At 42.9% G+C, this 21,311-nt stretch overlaps 1 protein-coding gene across 2 annotated transcripts in view; it reads right to left on the bottom strand.

The window, feature by feature from the left end:
• Window positions 1-21,311, bottom strand: part of LOC120990009 (hedgehog interacting protein) — a 121,381-nt gene that overhangs the window by 80,322 nt on the left and 19,748 nt on the right. For both annotated transcript variants that reach the window (XM_040418506.1, XM_040418507.1), the window contains exons 3-4: window positions 12,259-12,415; window positions 472-673 (exon numbers count right to left, since the gene is read on the bottom strand). In XM_040418506.1, coding sequence (XP_040274440.1) covers window positions 472-673; window positions 12,259-12,415 — 359 coding nt within the window. The remainder of the gene's footprint in view (window positions 1-471; window positions 674-12,258; window positions 12,416-21,311) is intronic.

The raw sequence follows: 21,311 nt of genomic DNA, 5'->3' as shown, positions 1-21,311 counted from the left end.
AAACATACAATAATAGGTGAGAGATGGAAACTGTTAGGTACTCTGTGCGTCACTGCAAAAAAAATATGCAAACCTCAAAGAGGTTTTCCAGGCTCTTGATATTGATTGCTTATTCTCAGAAGAACTGATCCCTGCAGCCTCCAGCATCGGAACTAGCTTTTGAAAGCAGCAGGAAGCACAGCGCCGTTCAAAGTGTAGTGGCCATGCCTGGTTACTGCAGCCCATCTTCCATTGAGGAGTATGGGAGCTAAGCTGCAGTAACCACTACACTTTGAACAGAGCTGTGCCTCCAGCTGCTTTCAAGAGCTAGTTCCCGAGTTCTCGAGCTTCAAGGAACATCTGACGAAGAGGTTCGGGGTGTCAGACCCTTACCAGCTGGATATTAATTACCTATACTGAGAATCAATATAACGAGCCAGGAAAACCCCTTTAAGCTCAAACAAATATTAAAGCACTGAAATCATGTCTGACCTTAATTCCACTTTGAACCAGTTTATGTATGTCCAGGAAAGGCTCCTTTACTAAATCTCCTTCCGGGGTAAAAATCTTCACATAACCTTCCTTTTCAAGGATAAAGAGTCGGTGTGATCCATCTCCACTATGCATTGCTCCAACCGGCTGCCTCATGCCTCTCATAACCTCTTGAATGCAGTAGCAATTGTGCTTGTGCTTTCTACAAGAAATAGACACTGTTATCATTGACATAGTCTCATAATGTTTCCCCACCAAGAAATATCATCCAGAATATGTACAAATTACTGTAGAGTCTTTCAGCGTTATCTGTATACTGCTTATGTAATCACTATGAAATAAAAACTTTTGCAACTTTGTAATCTACTTTGGGTTATCATTTTTCACCATTTTAAAGATCTCTGTTTGCTCCCACTGAATGAAAACATTTGATTATTGAAATCTTGTTGAAAGTTATTTTATTCAGTTTTAAAGCCCCTGTATTATTAAAGTCAATTCAAATTTCAAAGTGATTCTTCAGCATCAAAAAAAAACCCTTCATTAAACTTGAATAAAAAAAGACACGCATTGGATGACTGGATTAACCGTAAGTGCATAAGCGTCTTTTTTGCACAATTTTTCTATTCAGGTTTGACCTATGAAACTGGCTGACCTGATATGTGTTCACTTGGCAGCTGAAGGCATCTGTGTTGGTCCCATGTTCGTATGTGAATGTATTGCCGAGAGAAATGATGTTTTAATAAATGCAAATGAGCCTCTAGGAGCAACGGGGGCGTTGCCGTTACACCTAGACTGCTCTGCCCTATCTGCATCTGCCAAACCCTCTGCGCTTTGATTGACAGGGCCAGGCAGGCAGGATCACTTTTACACTGCCTAGCCCTAGTGGCGAAGGCACGCCAGTTGCAGAGAGAGCAGAGCCTCTAGGTGTAATAGCAACACCCCCATTGTTCCTAGAGGATCATTTGCATATACTAAAACATTATTTTTCTCAGCAGTGCGGGCACATATGAACATGGGACCAACACAGATGCCTTCCGCTGCCAAGCGCACATACAACAGGTCAGCTAGTTTCATAGTATATAAATCTGCTGACAGATGCCCTTTAATAAAGCATGGCTTTTATCCATGAGTGCCAAAGGATCACTTTGAACTTGGAAATTCATTATGGCAGAGCTGACACTAGCAACTTCTCCTCCTTCCTTCAGAGCACCGTGCACATGGCATCAATGAAGTGAGCATTGTCTCGTGAGCCACATTTACTTTTCTGGCTATACCTAAAGGCAAGTAAATAAAGCCAAACAAGGAGTAGAGTTTGTCTCTGTTCACATTAGCACAACGCCATAACTTCCCTTTATATCGGATCAGTTTTCCAATACATACTGGCAAATCCTGACAGATCCCATTGACTTCCCATTGTTGTTCTGATATTTTTAATGGAAAGAATAGTGCTAGAGACAAAAAAAATGGAAATCCAGGTGGAAAGTCTGACTGAACACAGAATGCAAGAGTGAACAGATCTTTGGTTTGGTAAAACCATATCTGGCATAGTCTACGCTAAAATTTCTAGATTAAAGGTCAACAATCACAAATGTTCACCTATGTAATAATGATATATCTGACCAATGCCTTGGCATCGACAAAGATACTGTATATAATCATGAAAGAAAAACCTGATGAAAGGAGTGGCAGAGGTCATTGCTTACCTCTTTTATTTTCTTATTTAGAAGGAAAGGACTAAATTAGTTTGAGACTTTTCCTATTTTCCAGACTATAAGACACATTTTTTAGCAACAAAAAAATCTTGCTATAAAAAGTGCCTGCATCTGATAGTCCACAGTCAGGGTGGTCCAGTAGTGTCAGACTGCCCTGACTGCTTCCTTAACCCCTTAAGTACCCGGCCATTTTTTGCAAATCTGACATGTGTCACTTTATGTGGTGATAACTTTAAAACACTTTTATTTATCCAGGCCGTTCTGAGATTGTTTTCTCGTCACGTATTGTACTTCATGACAGTGGTAAAATTGAGTCCCAAAAATGTATTTTTATTTATAAAAAAATTCCAAATTTACCAAAAATTTGGAAAAATTAGCAAATTTCCAAATATCAATTTCTCTACCTTTATAATAGATAGTAATACCTAAAAAAAATAGTTATTACTTTACATTCCTATATGTCTTCCTCATGTTTGGATCATGTTGTGAATGCCATTTTATTTTTTGGGGACGTTAGAAGGCTTAGAAGTTTAGAAGCAAATCTTGAAATCTTTCAGAAAATTTCTAAAACCCACTTTTTCAGGACCAGTTCAGGTCTGAAGTCACTTTGGTAGGCTTACATAATAGAAACCACCCAAAAATGACCCCATTTTACAAACTACACCCCTCGTGGTATTCAAAACTGATTTTACAAACTTTGTTAACCTTTAAGGTGTTCCACAAGAATTAATGGAAAATAGAAATAAAATTTTAAGATTTCACTTTTTTGGCAGATTTTCCATTTGAATCCATTTTTTCCAGTTACAAAGCAAGAGTTACCAGCCAAACAAAACTCAATATTTATGGCCCAGATTCTGTAGTTTACAGAAACACCCCATATGTGGTCGTAAACTGCTGTACGGGCACACGGCATTGCACAGAAGGAAAGGAATGCCATACGGTTTTTGGAAGGCAGATTTTGTTGGACTGGTTTTTTGACACCATGTCCCATTTGAAGCCACCCTGATGCACCCCTAGAGTAGAAACTCCAAAAAAGTTACCCCATTTTTGAAACTATGGGATAAGGTGGCAGTTTTGTTGTTACTATTTTAGGGTACATATGATTTTTGGTTGCTTTATATTACACTTTTTGTGAGGCAATGTAACAAGAAATAGCTGTTTTGGCACCATTTTTATTTTTTGTTATTTACAACCTTCATCTGACAGGTTAGATCATGTGGTATTTTTATAGAGCAGGTTGTCATGGACGCAAACCAAATATGACAACTTTTTTTGGCTGTTTGTTTCAGTTTTACATAACAAAGCATTTTTGAAAAAAAAAAAATTTTTTTGTGTCTCTGTAGTCTATTTTTTGGGGCGACTGTCTTATGTAGGGGCTCATTTTTTTCGGGATGAGATGACGGTTTGATTGGTTCTATTATAGGGTGCATATGACTTTTTGATTGCTTTCTATTACACTTTTTGTGATGTAAGGTGACAAAAAAATTGCTTTTTTACACCTTTTTTTTTTCTTTTACGGTATTCACCTGAGGGGTTAGGGTCATGTGATATTTTTTATAGAGCAGGTTCTTACGGACACGGCGATACCTAATATGTCTACATTTATGTAAGTTTTACACAATGATTTAATTTTTTAAACAAAACAAATCATGTTTTAGTGTCTCCATAGTTTGAGAGCCATAGTTATTTTAGTTTTGGGCGATTATCTTTGGTAGAGTACCATTTTTGCGGGATGAGGTGACGGTTAGATTGGGGTGCGTATGACTTTTTGATTGCTTGCTATTACACTTTTTGTAATTTAAGGTGACAAAAATTGCTTTTTTTACACTGTTTTTATTTTAAAAAAATTACGGTGTTCTCCTGAGGGGTTAGGTCATGTGATATTTTTATAGAGCAGGTTCTTACGGACGCGGCGATACCTAATATGTATACTTTTTTTATTTACTTAAAGGGCTTCTGTCACCCCCCAAAAGTAATTTTTTATTTTTGGGCTAATTAAAATCCTTATAGTGCGATTATTCAATATATAGTGCTCTTACCTTTTTCTGTGGCTTAATTTCTTTAAAAACCGTACTTTTATCATATGTTAATTACCTCGCTACCAGCAAGTAGGGCGGTTACTTGCTGGTAGCCGCCGCATCCTCCTTTCAAAAAAACGCCCCCTCCTCCTGTTGATTGACAGGGCCAGCGAGCACTCTCCTCCTCCGGCTGGCCCTGTCAGCATTTCATAGAAACATAGAAACATAGAATGTGTCGGCAGATAAGAACCATTCGGCCCATCCAGTCTGCCCAATATACTAAATACTATGGATAGCCCCTGGCCCTATCTTATATGAAGGATGGCCTTATGCCTATCCCATGCATGCTTAAACTCCTCCACTGTATTTGCAGCTACCACTTCTGCAGGAAGGCTATTCCATGCATCCACTACTCTCTCAGTAAAGTAATACTTCCTGATATTACTTTTAAACCTTTGCCCCTCTAATTTAAAACTATGTCCTCTTGTAGCCGTTTTTCTTCTTTTAAATATTCTCTCCTCTTTTACCTTGTTGATTCCCTTTATGTATTTAAAAGTTTCTATCATATCCCCTTGTCTTTCTTCCAAGCTATACATGTTAAGGTCCTTTAATCTTTCCTGGTAAGTTTTATCCTGCAATCCATGTACCAGTTTAGTAGCTCTTCTCTGAACTCTCTCCAAAGTATCAATATCCTTCTGGAGATATGGTCTCCAGTACTGAGCACAATACTCCAAATGAGGTCTCACTAGTGCTCTGTAGAGCGGCATGAGCACCTCCCTCTTTCTACTGGTAATTCCTCTCCCTATACACCCAAGCATTCTGCTAGCATTTCCTGCTGCTCTATGACATTGTCTGCCTACCTTTAAGTCTTCTGAAATAATGACCCCTAAATCCCTTTCCTCAGATACTGAGGTTAGGACTGTATCACTGATTTTATATTCTGCTCTTGGGTTTTTACGTCCCAGGTGCATTATCTTGCACTTATCAACATTAAATTTTAGTTGCCATATTTTTGACCATTCCTCTGGTTTTCCTAAGTCCTTTTCCATTTGGTGTATCCCTCCAGGAACATCAACCCTGTTACAAATCTTTGTGTCATCAGCAAAAAGACACACCTTACCATCGAGGCCTTCTGCAATTTCGCTGATAAAGATATTAAACAATATGGGTCCCAGAACAGATCCCTGAGGTACCCCACTGGTAACAAGACCTTGGTCTGAATATACTCCATTGACTACAACCCTCTGTTGCCTGTCCCTCAGCCACTGCCTAATCCATTCAACAATATGGGAGTCCAAGCCCAAAGACTGCACTTTATTGATAAGCTTTCTATGTGGGACAGTATCAAAAGCCTTACTAAAGTCTAGATAAGCGATGTCTACTGCACCTCCTCCATCTATTATTTTAGTCACCCAATCGAAAAAATCAATAAGATTAGTTTGACATGATCTCCCTGAAGTAAACCCATGCTGTTTTTCATCTTTCAATCCATGGGATTTTAGATGTTCCACAATCCTCTCCTTAAGTATGGTTTCCATTAATTTCCCCACTATTGATGTCAGGCTTACTGGCCTATAGTTGCCCGATTCCTCCCTACTACCTTTCTTGTGAATGGGCACAACATTTGCTAATTTCCAATCTTCTGGGACGACTCCTGTTGCCAGCGATTGGTTAAATAAATCTGTTAATGGTTTTGCTAGTTCAACGCTGAGCTCTTTTAATAGCTTTGGGTGTATCCCATCAGGCCCCTGTGACTTATTTGTATTAATTTTAGACAGCTGACTTAGAACCTCTTCCTCTGTAAAGACACATGCATCAAAAGATTCATTAGTCTTCTTTCCTAACTGAGGTCCTTCTCCTTCATTTTCCTTTGTAAAAACTGAACAGAAATATTCATTGAGGCAGTCAGCTAGTTCTTTATCTTCTTCTATATACCTTCCTTCTTTTGTTTTTAATTTGGTAATTCCTTGTTTTAGTTTCCTTTTTTCATTTATGTATCTGAAGAATGCCTTCTCGCCTTTTTTCCCTGACTGAGCTAATTTCTCTTCTGCCTGTGCTTTGGAAGCTCTTATAACTTGTTTGGCCTCTCTCTGCCTAATCTTATAAATTTGTCTGTCATCCTCGTTTTTTTTTTTTTTATAATTCCTAAATGCTATCTTTTTGTTTTTAATGATTTTGGCCACTTCTGCTGAGTACCACAGTGGTCTCTTCCTTTTTTTGCTTTTACTGACAAGCCTAATGCAATTTTCTGTTGCCTTCAATAGTGCCACTTTTAAGTAGTCCCATTTCTCCTGGACTCCAATGAAACTGTTCCAGTCTGATAGGGACTTGTATACCACTAATCTAATTTTAGAAAAGTCTGTTTTTCTAAAATCTAAAACTTTTGTTTTTGTGTGGTGTGACTCAGTCACTGTACTTATAGTAAACCACACTGACTGGTGATCACTAGATCCCAAGCTTTCCCCTACAGTAATATCAGATACCAAATTCCCATTTGTGAATACTAAATCTAAAATGGCCTCCTTCCGGGTTGGCTCCTCCACTACTTGTTGTAGAGATAATCCCAGTAGGGAATTTAGAATATCTGTACTCCTGGCAGAACTAGCTATTTTGGTTTTCCAGTTTACATCTGGAAGATTGAAGTCTCCCATAATGATAACTTCCCCCTTCAATGTCATTTTCGCTATTTCCTCAACTAGTAGATCATCTAATTCTTTGACTTGGCTAGGTGGTCTATATATCACACCTACACGAGTTACCTTATGATTATCAAGCTGCACGGTAACCCAAACTGACTCTAAATTGTTCTCGCTAACTTGTATCAAATTAGATTTTATGTTATCTTTCACATACAGGGCCACCCCTCCCCCTTCTTGCCTTCTCTGTCTTTCCTGTATAGAGAGAACCCTGGTATTGATATATCCCAGTCATTACTCCCCTTGAACCACGTCTCAGTAACAGCCACTACATCTATATTCTCAGATGCCATTATAGCCTCAAGTTCATTGATCTTATTCCCTAGACTGCGAGCATTTGTAGACAAGACTCTGAGCTTGTCATTCCTTAACCTTTGTGCTACTGGCCTCTTCTGGCATTGTTCCGGGGGGCAGTTGGACTGCTGGATTATCACTCTTTTGCCCCCCTTTCCTAGTTTAAATGCTTCTTAGCAAATACCTGGATCTGTTCACAGAGGACATTCGTTCCTTTGAGAGAAAGATGCAAACCATCTTTCTTGTACAGTTCTTTTACATTCCAACAAGAGCTAACATGAGACACAAAGCCAAACCCTTGGTTCAGACACCATTCACCAAGCCATACATTGAATTCCTTAATGCGCATCTTCCTGTCATGCTGAAGGTTATGCACAGGCAAAACTGCAGAGAATGAAACAGTTGATGCAACCTCCCGTATATCCTTTCCAAGTGTGTGAAAAGATTCTTTCACCTTTGAAACCTCATTGCAAGCCAGATCATTTGTCCCAAGATGGAGAATAACATCCACTTCCCTTTCCTGCTTTGCTTGCCTAACAATATTAAGGATCCGTCGTCTATCCCTGCTAGCGGTAGCACCAGGGAGACATCTCACAACACCATTCTCCTCAAACTTCACACCTCTTATGATGGAATCGCCCACCAACAGCTGCTTACTATCAATCCTCACCTTCTCCTTTTTGTCTTTGGCTGCAGTCTTACATACTTTAGGCATGGGAGATGATTGTTTCTCACCCACTGTGCTTGAGCCATCCTCCATGTTGCTCTTGCACTCTGAAAGTGCTGCAAATGAATTATGGAGAGCCACAGACTGTGGGACATGCCTTCTATCCACAACTCTCAGTCTACCAGAACCTACAGTAACCCATCTCCCTATTCTAGGGGGCATCTGTGGCAGTGGCATTGCAATGTTTTCAGCCTGAGTTTGTTTAGTGGTTAATTTAAAAATCTCATATTTCAAAAAGTTAATTTCCTGCTGCATTATGGAGAGCTGTCTACAGATCAGACAGTATCCAAACCTCTGAAGAGTGGAACCTGAAATAAAAGCACAACAATTCATGCACAGAACCAGGTCTGCCATTGTAATGAGGGCAAACAAATCTTACTTGTTTAGATTGTATCCACCTCCAGATTACCTCCTGAGTATCTCCTGAATATCTCAATGCTCTTGTAAATCAGCTCTTGGTAAGCAGTCTTGGAAAAGCAGCACCTGCGCCTGCGCCTTACGTGTCTTCATTCGGCGCCGGCGCTCTGAGAGAAGGACGCTCACTTCCTCAGTGCGCCTGCGCCGATGCCGTCTTCTCTTTTGGGTTTAGAGGTGACGTCATCGGCACAGGCGCACTGAGGGAGTGCTGAGGAAGCGAGCGTCCTTCTTTCAGAGCGCCTGCGCCGAATGAAGACACGTAAGGCGCAGGCGCGGTTTTTGAAATGCTGACAGGGCCAGCCGGAGGAGGAGAGCGCTCGCTGGCCCTGTCAATCAACAGGAGGAGGAGGCGTTTTTTTGAAAGGAGGATGCGGCGGCTACCAGCAAGTAACCGCCCTACTTGCTGGTAGCGAGGTAATTAACATATTATAAAAGTGTGGTTTTTAAAGAAACTAAGCCACAGAAAAAGGTAAAAGCACTATATATTGAATAATCGCACTATAAGGATTTTAATTAGCCCAAAAATGAAAAATGACTTTTGGGGGGGTGACAGAAGCCCTTTAAGTTTTACACTATAACAGCATTTTTAAAACAAAAAAAAAATATGTTTTAGTGTCTCCATATTCTGAGGCATAGTTTTTTTTTTTTTTGGTCGATTGTCTTAGGTAGGGGCTCATTTTTGCGGGATGAGGTGACGGATAGATTGGTACTATTTTGTCGGGCATACGCCTTTTTGATTGCTTGGTATTGCACTTTTAGTGATGTAAAATGGCTTTTTTTAGCACAGTTTTTATTTTATTTTTTTGACGGTGTTCTCCTGAAGGGTTAGGTCATGTGATATTTTTATAGAGCTGGTCGATACGGATGCGACGATACCTAATATGTCTTTTCCCTATTTTTTACAATTTATTTTACTTTATTTTTGGAAAAGGACGCTTTTTTTTTTTTTTTACTTGAAACTTTACATATTTTTTTTTTACTTTAATTTTATAAACTTTTTTTTTTCCACTTTATTATTTGTCCGACCCTGGGACTTCAACATTACAGGGTCTGATCCCTGTTTCAATAAAGCACGATACATCTGTATTGGGCTGTATTGGAACTGTTAGTGTCTTACACTGTAAGACACTAACAGTTGCCTAGGAGACTCAGACTGGGCGCTGGGCCTCTTAAGCCTCCGTACATGCCAGGCCCCAAGCCTTGGAATGGCTTGGGGCTGCCATGGCAACCATCGAGTCCCCGCCACAGCAGCGCGGGGACCGATGGATGAGGTGAGGGAGCGCAAACCTCCCATATGCCGCAATCAGCACTGACCGCGGCATATGAGGGGTTAATCCACGACATCGGCATCATCACCGATGTTGGTGGATGAAGCAGGGATCCGGCTGTCAGTAACAGCCGGATCTCTGCCGCTGATTGCTGCACCGCACGCGGGGGGGAGGAAGGACCGCAGGACGAGAATGCTCGTCCTCTAGCGCTAAGTGCCGGCGATTTAGGACGAGCATTCTCGTCCTGGGTCGTTAAGCTGTTAATGATCTGACACAGCACTCATACACCAATCTGTGTAATCAGTGCAGGCAGTAGAGAAGGCTGAACCATTGTTCAGCACATGCAGTGCAGCAGGTGACTGTGAAAAACCTCTGGCCAAAAGTCTCCCCAAGCTGCAGTAAGTGAGATGAAAGCTTTGTACTGCAAGGACCTTTGATGATGTCACTGGTGGGTGAGGCCAGATGGGACATGCATAAAAAGTAGTAAAGATGTACCCTATGTCTATGTGTGTGTTGCAGAGCTGTGTGTGAGTGCATGTAGCAGGGCTGTGTGTGATGTAGTGCGGCTGTGTTTGTCTACATGTGTAACACACCAGAGTGGTGTTACCACTTCTGCACCTTGCTACGGTCTTTATTGGTCTAACCTCATGTCACCTTATGCATTTATTCCAGGTCCTCCACACTGTGCATTTCTAATGTTTGCAACAGTTTATATGTAATGTGCCTGGTTCACCAGCAGGTGGCAGCAAATATGGCAGAACTGCAGTTAGATAGAATGGAACCTTCCATTCCATTCTAACCCTCCTCTGTTGAGATGTGGGCGAGTCCCACTTCCTGCAGGAAGGGTGGAGACCAGTTCTAGTTAGTCTAGCTTACACCCTGCCTGGGGAAAGGTGTCTCTGCTGGACGTGCCCATGCCAGCCAGAGCACCCTAAGCTCTGCTGGCCATGGAGGCCACAGCTTGAAGCCTCAGGAGCCAGGAGGAAAATTCCCTGGTATAACAGAGTCAGACTACAAAGTGTAGTGCAGCTGACAGAAGAAGCAGAGTATTAAGCAAGCCTGTCAGTACAGCAGAGAGAGAGAAAGCAAGCAGAGTTATTGAAGAAACCTGCCAGTTTATTTATTTATACATACAAGGTCTGGACTCAATCTTTCTTTTAAATCCCTCAATTATTCCCCCTATTTATTGCATCGTAGCCAAAGCCTGGGGTCCAGCACCATGACACACATAAAGGGACATTTTAGGCCGCACTATACCACTCGGCATTCCTACACCTGGGACGCATTATACATAGAGGGCCCCAGGGGGAGGCGCCCGTTGCACATGTAGCAAAGCAAAGCTGTGTTGTGTGCATGTAGCAGACCTATTTTTGTTGTGTGCACATAGCAAAACTGGATTTGTTGGTGCATTTAGCATACCCGTGTGTGTGCATTTAGCAGAATTTGTGTTTACATGTAGCAGGAAAATTATATACAGTACAGACCAAAAGTTTGGACACACTTTCTCATTCAAATTGTAGATTCACACTGAAGGCATCAAAACTATGAATTAACACATGTGGAATTATATACATAACAAACAAATGTGAAACAACTGAAAATATGTCATATTCTAGGTTCTTCAAAGTAGACACCTTTTGCTTTGATTACTGCTTTGCACACTCTTGGCATTCTCTTGATGACCTTCAAGAGGTAGTACCCTGAAATGGTTTTCACTTCACAGGTGTGCCCTGTCAGGTTTAATAAGTGGGATTTCTTGCCTTATAAATGGGGTTGGGACCATCAGTTGCGTTGAGGAGAAGTCAGGTGGATACACAGCTGATAGTCCTACTGAATAGACTGTTAGAATTTGTATTATGGCAAGAAATAAGCAGCTAAGTAAAGAAAAACGAGTAGCCATCATTACTTTAAGAAATGAAGGTCAGTCAGTCAGCCGAAAAATTGGGAAAACTTTGAAAGTAAGGGCTATTTGACCATGAAGGAGAGTGATGGGGTGCTGCGCCAGATGACCTGGCCTCCACAGTCACCGAACCTGAACCCAATCGAAATGGTTTGGGGTGAGCTGGGCCTCAGAGTGAAGGCAAAAGGGCCAACAAGTGCTAAGCATCTCTGGGAACTCCTTCAAGACTGTTGGAAGACTATTTCAGGGGACTACCTCTTGAAGCTCATCAAGAGAATGCCAAGAGTGTGCAAAGCAGTAATCAAAGCAAAAGGTGGCCACATGTGTTAATTCATAGTTTTGATGCCTTCATAGTCATGAAAATAAAGAAAACTCTTTGAATGAGAAGGTGTGTCCAAACTTTTGGTCTGTACTGTATATTTTTTTTACATTTTTGTTGTGTAAACCTGGGGTGCGTCTTATAGTCGGATGCGTCTTATAGTCCAGAAAATACGGTAATTACAAAAGCAAATCTATTAACATACTAGTAGGGGAGCGCTGTGGGTCGGAAATACTCTACTAACAACTGGAAAAGCATGACGAGCATCCAAAATATTAAAAAGGCATTTGTTCCCAGGCAATCACATAAACAGCAGATGAGCAAAACATCTGGAGGGCACAGCTGTGGACAATCAGGCCAGACTAAGTTAATTTACTGTCAAAACCACAAAAGCTGTCAGTGTTTCTAGGATAAAAGAAATGTTATCGATAAGAACCTGCTGATCTCTTCCACTTTGTCATACTCCTCCATTTGGTCCAAGTAGTTTGATGCTGGTCCTCTAACTTGTTTTCTTGGAAAGTCTGGAAAACACAGGCCACTGTCCCTCATTCCATGGTAGAAGCAGAATTCATCTGCAGTTGTTTGCAGTAAACCTGAAAGGAATGAAAGACAGATGTTTAACACAAGTGATTATTCCAACTACCATTAAAGAAGCAAAATTCTTCTCCAATAAGTTTAGCGGCCCATTTATTTGCCATTATGACACATGTAGCCCACCAGACGTTATTATGGTAAATGTTAACGCGTTCCTGTATATTACACGTTGAAACATCAAAATTATATTCTGGGCATGAAATTACTTAAAGGGTTATCCAAGCACAATCAGAAAATAAAAGCACTTCGAGGGGTTGTCCGGGTTCAGAGCTGAACCCGGACATATCCCCATTTTCACCCTGGCAGCCCCCCTGACTTGAGCATCGGAGTGCCTTGCACTAAATCGCGCAGGGAAAAGGCATTTTTTTTAGATCCGGTGACGTACCGGGCTCTCCATGGGGCTGCCAGGCAGCCCGGTGACGTCACCGGCACTGATGGGCGGCATTTAGCGCTGCCCTAGCCAGTAAAACAGCTAGGACAGCGCTAAAGCCCACCCATTAGAGCCGGTGACATCACCGAACACACTGCCGGGCGGAAGCTTCCGCCCGGCAGTGTGGTATGATAAAAAAAAAGAGCCTGTGCCCTGCGCGATTTAGCGCAGGGGAAGGGAGCGCATCGGAGCATGAGATGCTCCAATGCTAGCCTCAGGGGGGCTGCCTGCATGAAAATAAGGGTATGTCGGGGTTCAGCTCTGAACCCGGACATCCCCTTTAAACTTACCTCATAAATCTCCTTACCTCACCAATGTCATTCTGACAGTGGCCGGGTCCCCTTGCACTCCACTTCTTGTTTCTATTTCGACACGACAGGAATTGGATTGCTGCTCAGCCAATCACACTGAGATGGGTCTTTGCTGCAGCCAATAATTGGTTAAACAGCATTCATCGCCATTTCCTAAGCAAGAAGTTTAGCTCAGCGGGGACCCTGGCACCACTAAAACAGTGGTGGGAGATCAGTGAGGTGGGTATAATCGCTATTCTGTCCTCTTTATTTTATACCATTTACTTCCTGGGGGAAATTTATCAAGCTTTGCACTCCATAAAAGGTGTTGACCACTTTCTGGCTACTGTTGACCAATGTGTTTGCAAGATGACTGTATGGCACTTACTAATATAGTCTTTGTTGAAATTATGTGCCATTTTCTATATTTCATAAGGTATTCTCCCTTGTTTGCCAAGTCTTTTGTGCTGTCCACATAGATGACCTCTGATGGAGGGTCATGTGACCAGACACATCACTCAGCCTCCTCCAGTCAAACACACTGTACCTGCTCTAAACTCCCAACAGAACAAGTGCATTTGGCAGATGCAGTGGATATGAATGGAGGAGACATCACATGGAGGTGATCTGCCTGGTCACATGAACTCCATCAGCAGCCATTTTATGGACAAGGACCTCTGTGTGGACAGCACAAAAGACTTGGCAACTAGGGGGCATATCTTATGAAATATAGAAAATGGCACAGAATTTCAACAAAGACTATATTAGTAAGTGCGATATAATCATCTTACCAACACATTGGTCAGCAGTAACCAGAAAGTGAACCTTTAAGGGTTTGGCTACACTGTGACATGTGTCACACCCGCAACTTTTCATGTAATGGCTGTTAATGCTGCTGCAATGCAACATACTGTGACTGGAACGCGTCAGTCGCAAAAAGTGCAGACATGCTGGATTTTGTTTGGTAGATCGTATGTCGTGTGTGACTCTCATTTATTGACTTTACTGGAAGTCCTGTGTGACACGCTACTTACCTGTGACTTTGCTGTGTTTTCACAGCCAAAACACAGTTATAAACTAGCCACTCAACAGCAAGTTGCACATATTTTTGTATTGCATGACTTTTCTGCAACTTAAAGTCACTGTGTAGCAATACCCTAATTCTGGCTTCAAACAGTAACATGTAGGGCTTTTTTTTATCACTGCAAAAGTTGAAAAAAGTCACATACTCACTCCAGTAGGCATAAAACACCTGGAGTAGCAAAAGTATTATGTTTAAAGATATGCAAAAATGAATAAACAATGTGAGACCTTTGGTGAATTTGGCACAAAGCACGCCAATGCAGACACAAGCAAAACTAACTTCATATATTACCCTCATGATGAATTCTCCCCTTTCTTTTTTTTTATTTAATAATTTTTTTCCCCCCCAATAATAGTTACAAAAGATGAACAGCGCTGAAAAAGTGAAGATAAGCCAAAAACACAAAAGAGTAAACATAGCTTATATACTTATACCATAAATGTTACTATAATTTCCACATTAGCATAGATGTAAGCGTTAAATCCAACACTGTATACACAAGTATAATACCTTTAAACCCCGCTATTCCCCCCTCTTACCCTTAGCTGCTGTCGCTGGTGGCCCGGACCCCATACCACCCCCCCATACCCGTCCGTCTACTCCAACCCACAAACTAAGCTGGTCAATACACCTCACTTCTGCATAGCAGCACGATCGCCCGTACCTCACCTACTTCGCCTCTCAACCTCCTCATACAGCTTTATCTGGGACATGATCCGACGCCACTCCTCAAATACCGGGGAAATGGGGGAACCCCATCTCTTAACCATCAGAACCTTTGCGATTAAACAGCCCTTCAACCAATCTAATCGATGATCAAAGGGATTGGGATTGTCAGGTGTATGATAGCCCAAAATTACCGAGATCATATCTGGTGAGCAAGCTTGGGGAGAATCCGCCTGCATTGCTGCAAATACCTGCTCCCAAAAGCTCTTTATCACGCTGCATTCCCATAGAAGATGGATGTATCCAACATTGAGTCTGTCACACTTTCGACAGGGAAAGTCGCGTCCGTGATTTTTGAGAAACTTAGCCTGCATTTGTGGTGTATAGTATAGCCTATGTACAATCTTGAATTGAATCAATCTATAGCTGGCTGCCAATGATACCTTTTTTATGTTTTTGAAAATCTGTGGCCAGGGGAGAGGGGAGGTTTTTAATTCCTGTTCCCATTTAAGTGTACTTTTAGGGGGATACACCGTGGACAATGAATCTCGCATTTTCGAGTAAATCTGTGCCATTTTAATCCTTTTCCCTGCGTGAAAAAAAACATAATCAAAAAAGAATTGTTGTTCAGTAATCATATATGTTTTATTTAGTGTAGCATCATAGGCATGTTTTAGACGTGCATACATAAATTGATCTAAAAAGGTGTTTGTGAGATTAAAATCCCCTAAAGCTTTGAAACGATCTGCCACAAACAGATGAGCCACTCTAGTGATACCTTTAGAACTCCAATAGGTGTAATCAGTTATTTTCAAAAATTCCCCTAAATTCCGATTCTCCCACAGTGGGGTAAAATGAAAAACGTGTCGCACCTGCAAAGTCGTTTTCAATGTGTCCCACACCCTCTGTAGTGTTCTCGCAATTAAACATCTAGTATCCAAAGTAAGAAAATGTGCGGTTTCTAAATGCATAAAAATATTGTCCAGTGGCCTACCTGATACCCTATTTAAGTACTGCCCCAGTGCACTCTCACTTGCATTACAGCATCTTTGTACCTGCGCAGAGAAAAAATACCCTTGAAAAAAAGAGAGTGATAATCCCCCATCTGACTCGGCCAGCCACAGATACCTCTGCTTTATGCGGACCCTCTTCCTCCCCCAAATTAAGTCATTTATTAGAACTTCCAATCCATTAAAAAAGGCGTCTTCTATCCAGATGGGGGACGCACATATCGGATACAGAACCAACGGTAATATGATCATTTTTATTAATGCCAGACGATCAGTTTGGGATATTGCTAATTTTTGGCAGGCTCTAATTTTCCCCTTTACTTTATCTATTACCGGGGAAAGATTTAACTTATATAATCTACCGATGGGAAGACCTATCCTTGTCCCCAGATATTCCAGGGAGTCGTCCCTAGACAAGATCGGAACCCGGGAGCCTCCCTCGGGGGCCTTTCGATTTAGCGGGAGGAGTGAAGACAGCCCAGTTGATTAAATAACCGGACAGTTCACTAAACTCCTCTATCACCTGCATAACGTAGGGGACAGCTTTCCAGCCCTGGTCCAAAAAAAGGATAACGTCATCTGCATAGAGCCTGATATTATTACTCTCTCCCGCTACCCCGAACCCCCGAATCTGACCATCCACGCGGATCCTGCAAGCCAACGTCTCCATAAATAGCGCAAATAATAAGGGAGAGAGGGGGCATCGCTGTCTCATGCCGCCTTGAATCTCAAGAATGGAGGAATTAACCCCGTTAATATTAACTCTGGCGATTGGGTGGGTATATAACAATTGGGTCATTGCAATAAAGGTAGACCCCAGTCGAAGGTGTGCCATGGTCCGCCACAGGAAGAGCCACTCTAACTGTCGAATGCTTTAGCAGCGTGCAGAGACAGGATAAAGGGGTCCGGGCCCCCCCCCCCCCCTACCGATAGGTTCAAATACGTCCCATACAGATTCTCCTGAATCTGTCTCCCGGGTATAAATCCTGTTTGATTAGGATGAACGAGGGCTGCAATTACCCGTTTCAAACGATTTGCTAGAGACTTTGCGAAAATCTTACAGTCAGTATTAAGGAGTGATATGGGCCTATAAGACCCAACCTCACAATCGTCCTTATCTTTTTTTTAAATTAAGATAATGATTGCCTCCCTAAAAGATGGGGGGAGAGAGCCATATCTGTGGGATTTGGTTAACACCTGCAACAAAATAGGGAGAAGTGCTTTAGCGTGATATCTATATAGTTCGAATGGAAAACCGTCGGCACCAGGTGATGAGTTATGTTTAAACGACCGAAGAGCATCTTCCAATTCTGCCTGTTGTAGAGGGTGATCAAGCATTCCAGTTTCCTGAGGGGAAAGGAAGGGCATTTCTAGTTGGTCCAAATAGTCATCGATGTTAGAAGAGCTACATGCCGTTTCGAGTCTATATATAGTAGAGTAATAATTGACAAATTTCTGTCTAACCAGATCCGGGTCCTTCACTATCTGGCCCTGGGTATTTCTAATATACCTAATTTTGGTCGCACCCCTTTGGTTAGCAACCAATGCGGCTAACAGTTTACCTGTTTTCCCCTCCTCCCTAAAACGTCTTTGTCCTTGAAAAAAGAGTTTATGTTGGGCCTTGCTTACCACAAAAGATCTGTATTGTAAATTAGCTTCTTTTAGTTGTGTGCGAAGTGCATCCGTGCCGTATTTAGTCAGCGCTCCCTGCAACCTCCTAACTGTCTCCCTCATTGCGTTTTCCTGTTTATGGAATTCCGATCATTGTTTTTTAATTTTACTACAATAGAGGCCCCTAATATAGGCCTTCAAAGCGTCCCATACAAAATGAGTATGGGTGGAGCCCTCATTACGATGCCAAAATTCCAAGATCTCCTCATTGATCAAATCCCGCTCTCCAATAACCTTCAGCCAATAAGGATTCAGTCTAAAGGCTCTATTGGGACGCGCATTTAACCCCGCCCCCCTGAGCAGAAGCAGAACCGGAGAATGGTCAGAGATTCCGTGCAGTTCATATTTCATCTTCACAACTTGTTCGGACATAGCCGCATTAGCGAAGGCTAAGTCGATTCTAGAAATTGACCTGTACGACTGGCTAAAGCATGAATACGCTCTTTTTTTTCCCATACAAATAGCACCAGACATCAACCCAGGCTAACTTCTGAGTGATGGTGCCCAACAGAGACAGAGTCTGCCTCTGCTCAGAGGAGAGAGATATCCTATCCAGCGCCGGATCCAAAACTGAATTAAAATCACCTACCAACATCATCGGGCACGGGGGTTTACTACAAATAAACGTAGACAGCAGGGATAGAACAGTGGATGAAAAAGGGGGAGGGACATAGATGAAAGCTAAAATTGTCTCCTGTCAGTTCCACTGACCGTAAAGGAAAACATAACGACCAGCCCTATCCACTCGAACGTCCAACGGGTGAAAATCTACCCCCTGATGGATATACACACTCACACCCCTCGAATATGATGAGAGGCATGAGTGGTATTCTAATTTCGCCCAGCGCCTCTTTAATTGGGGGAGCTTCTCAACCGTTGCATGCGTCTCCAGTAAAAGCCACTATTGCCGGAAGGTGCCGGGCCATAACATCAAACACCACTGTCCTTTTAATTCTATCTCCCAACCCTCGCACATTCCAACACAAAACCCTACGCGTCATTATAAACTATCACAAAACAAAACCTTCTCGAGAACGGCAGGGGGGGAGAAAGAGATCCCCTAGGCCCAGCGACAGCAGCTAACCCCTCAACAGCCAATACCCCCTCCCCAATACCCACCTCCCACCCAATGCCATTACCTAAACCCACCTTTTGGCTCACAGAGAATATTATCCCCATCAACCTCTTCCACTATCGCCTAACCCCGCTCCCAGTCCCACCCCCGCTCCTCACACCACCACCGTATAGCCAACATGAAAAAATACGAATGGGTCAGAATATAAATTAGAGGTCCCGGGAGGGGCTATACACCGGTCAAATCAAGCCATTGTACGGCCTCTATAGGGGTAGAAAAGAATTGCACGGAATCATTATAAACAACCCTAAGTTTGGCCGGGTACAACATTGCATACTGTATATGTGCGGAGATTAACCTTTTTTTCACATCAAGAAAAGAACGCCTTTTGTTTTGTGTCTCGCGACAAAAATCCGGGTATATTTGGATATCATTCCCATCGAAGCTGGTCTTATTGATCTCTCTTTTGCGTCTGAGTACCCAATCCCGGTCCTTAGAGCAAACTAATCTAGCTAATAAAGCTCTGGGTGGAGCGCCTGGAGGGGGCTTCCTCAAGGGGATTCTATGCGCTCGCTCTACACAGAAAGAGGAAAGGTCATGATCCGATCCTAATGTTAGCACCAACCACTTTTGCACAAAATCTGCTGGGTTATCTTGTTCCACCTACTCCGGGAACCCCAACAATCTTATGTTATTCCTCCGGGATCTATCTTCCAGCTCAATCAGTTTGTTTTTTAACCCAAAACAATCTTGCTCCACCCTGACCAGGCGATTTTTTTATTGAACCCAACTCCAGCTCCAAATCTTTCATTTTTGCTCTTAGTTTTGTGATTTCATCCCTAATTATGGTGATGTCCCCCTGTAAGGCCGCCATTGTAATTGTTAATTGCGATACCATGCTATTGGTCTTGTTCACTGCTCCCAAAATTTCAGCTAATTTATTATTAACACCCTCCAGTCCCTCCCTTTTAACCTCTTTAGGGTCCGGGGAGGCCAACATTGGCGCAGCTGTCTTGTTTCCAGCCCCCTAGTTTTAGGCGTTGGTGACCGCCGAAATTTATCTAAACGTGCTTGGGGACTGGTCCCGAGACCGCCTTTTGGATTTTCGATTTCCGAATTTCGGGGGGCATAGTAACCAAGTGTATTACCACCCTATTTAACTGCGTGACCAGAGTTTACGTTTACTAATACGTGACCTAAGGGAGAGTTGGAAGTTCAATTCATGCTGAATAAATCAAAAGCATGCAACTATGACCAGATTTGTCAGAACGTAACGAACAACCGAATATTACAGAGGAAGAGAGGTTAAACTGAGAAAAAAGCGTATGTGTTGTTATAGCAGAGATATACACCACTCCTTTCATTCCAGGGAATCGACAGTTGGTATCTATTAGAACATATAGTGGGATCCGGGGTTAAATTGCTGAAAGAAAATCTGCATACATCCCACTCAAGAGCGGGGCAATCCCAGAAGATCTCACCAGCCTTCCACCCTTTTACTCTCAGCTTTCAAGGAGGGGACAGCATGAATACTGCCGAGCGGGCAGGGGAAAACACTATGGCGTGATGGTCTCTCCCTCTCTCACAAGGAGCCACTCTTCATCCCCATCAGAGGTAGTGCAGGGATCGAGACAGCCAATTAATTGCCCAGCTGGAGCAGTACGGTGGGCAGCTCGGCGGCCGTAGCCGGGCTTGGGGCACTCTTGCTCGCACCAAGTGCGCCCTTCCGCTCTCCCACCCGTGGCACCGACTCCCTCAGGGCCACAGGGGGGGGTCCTGCTCCGCACACCCACTGCCCAAACCGGTACTTAAAGGGACTGAGTGAATACGTCCAATGCCTGTGTCCTTACACCGCCAAATTAACACCGCTCTAAGGGCAGATCAACAAAAGCGCACTTCACAAGGGCACCCCAGTCTTGTGGCGAGTCACACGTGCCCCCCAAAAGACGGGAACTCCTGTGTTGCAGTAGCGCCTAAAGCGCTGATGTTACAACTCCACCACGCTTGGCGATTATCCACCATTAAGACAGCAGGGATAAATAACTGAATAAATGTCACCAGATCACAGGCGCCGACCACACTTCACCCGGACATCCGAACCACAGGCCAACCATCTGAAGGCTCACTGGCGATAGGGCGACGTCAGCTGGAGATCACCTGGTCACATAGGCATCCATCGGCGTCCGCAGGCTACAGCAGGAGCAAGGAGACAGTGGCGAGAAGCGCACCAACTTCAGCCGGCATCCGGCATCCCTCCAGGACAAGCGGTGTTCGGCGGTGGGACGATGGAGCGTCCAGCAAGGAGGCGAGGCGAGGGGGCGGGGCCGCCGCACGTCCTACGTCATGCCGCTACGCAACCCCTCCCCTTTCTGATTGCACTAGAAATATATACGGACACATTTCTAGGATTTTCTCGGGGTCATTATTGGCACAAGTAATAATGTGATTAACTGATAGGCTAAGGGTTAAGAAGTATATAACTCTTTGTACACAGGACTCATATCTAAAAGAATTGAGAAAATAGACTTGAATTTTTCATAATCATAACATGAAAAACAGAGTGTAATATAAGGTTAAACTCCCATGTGCCAGAAACAATAGAACAGGAGAAATCCTCCAAAATGTGTCTGGAGTATACGTCTCCTCAAGCATTCATTCATTCTATTGTG

Source organism: Bufo bufo, chromosome 2 (genome assembly GCF_905171765.1).
Source record: "Bufo bufo chromosome 2, aBufBuf1.1, whole genome shotgun sequence".
In the NCBI taxonomy this organism is placed as follows: domain Eukaryota; kingdom Metazoa; phylum Chordata; class Amphibia; order Anura; family Bufonidae; genus Bufo; species Bufo bufo.
This window is presented reverse-complemented; position numbering and strand designations above follow the sequence as displayed.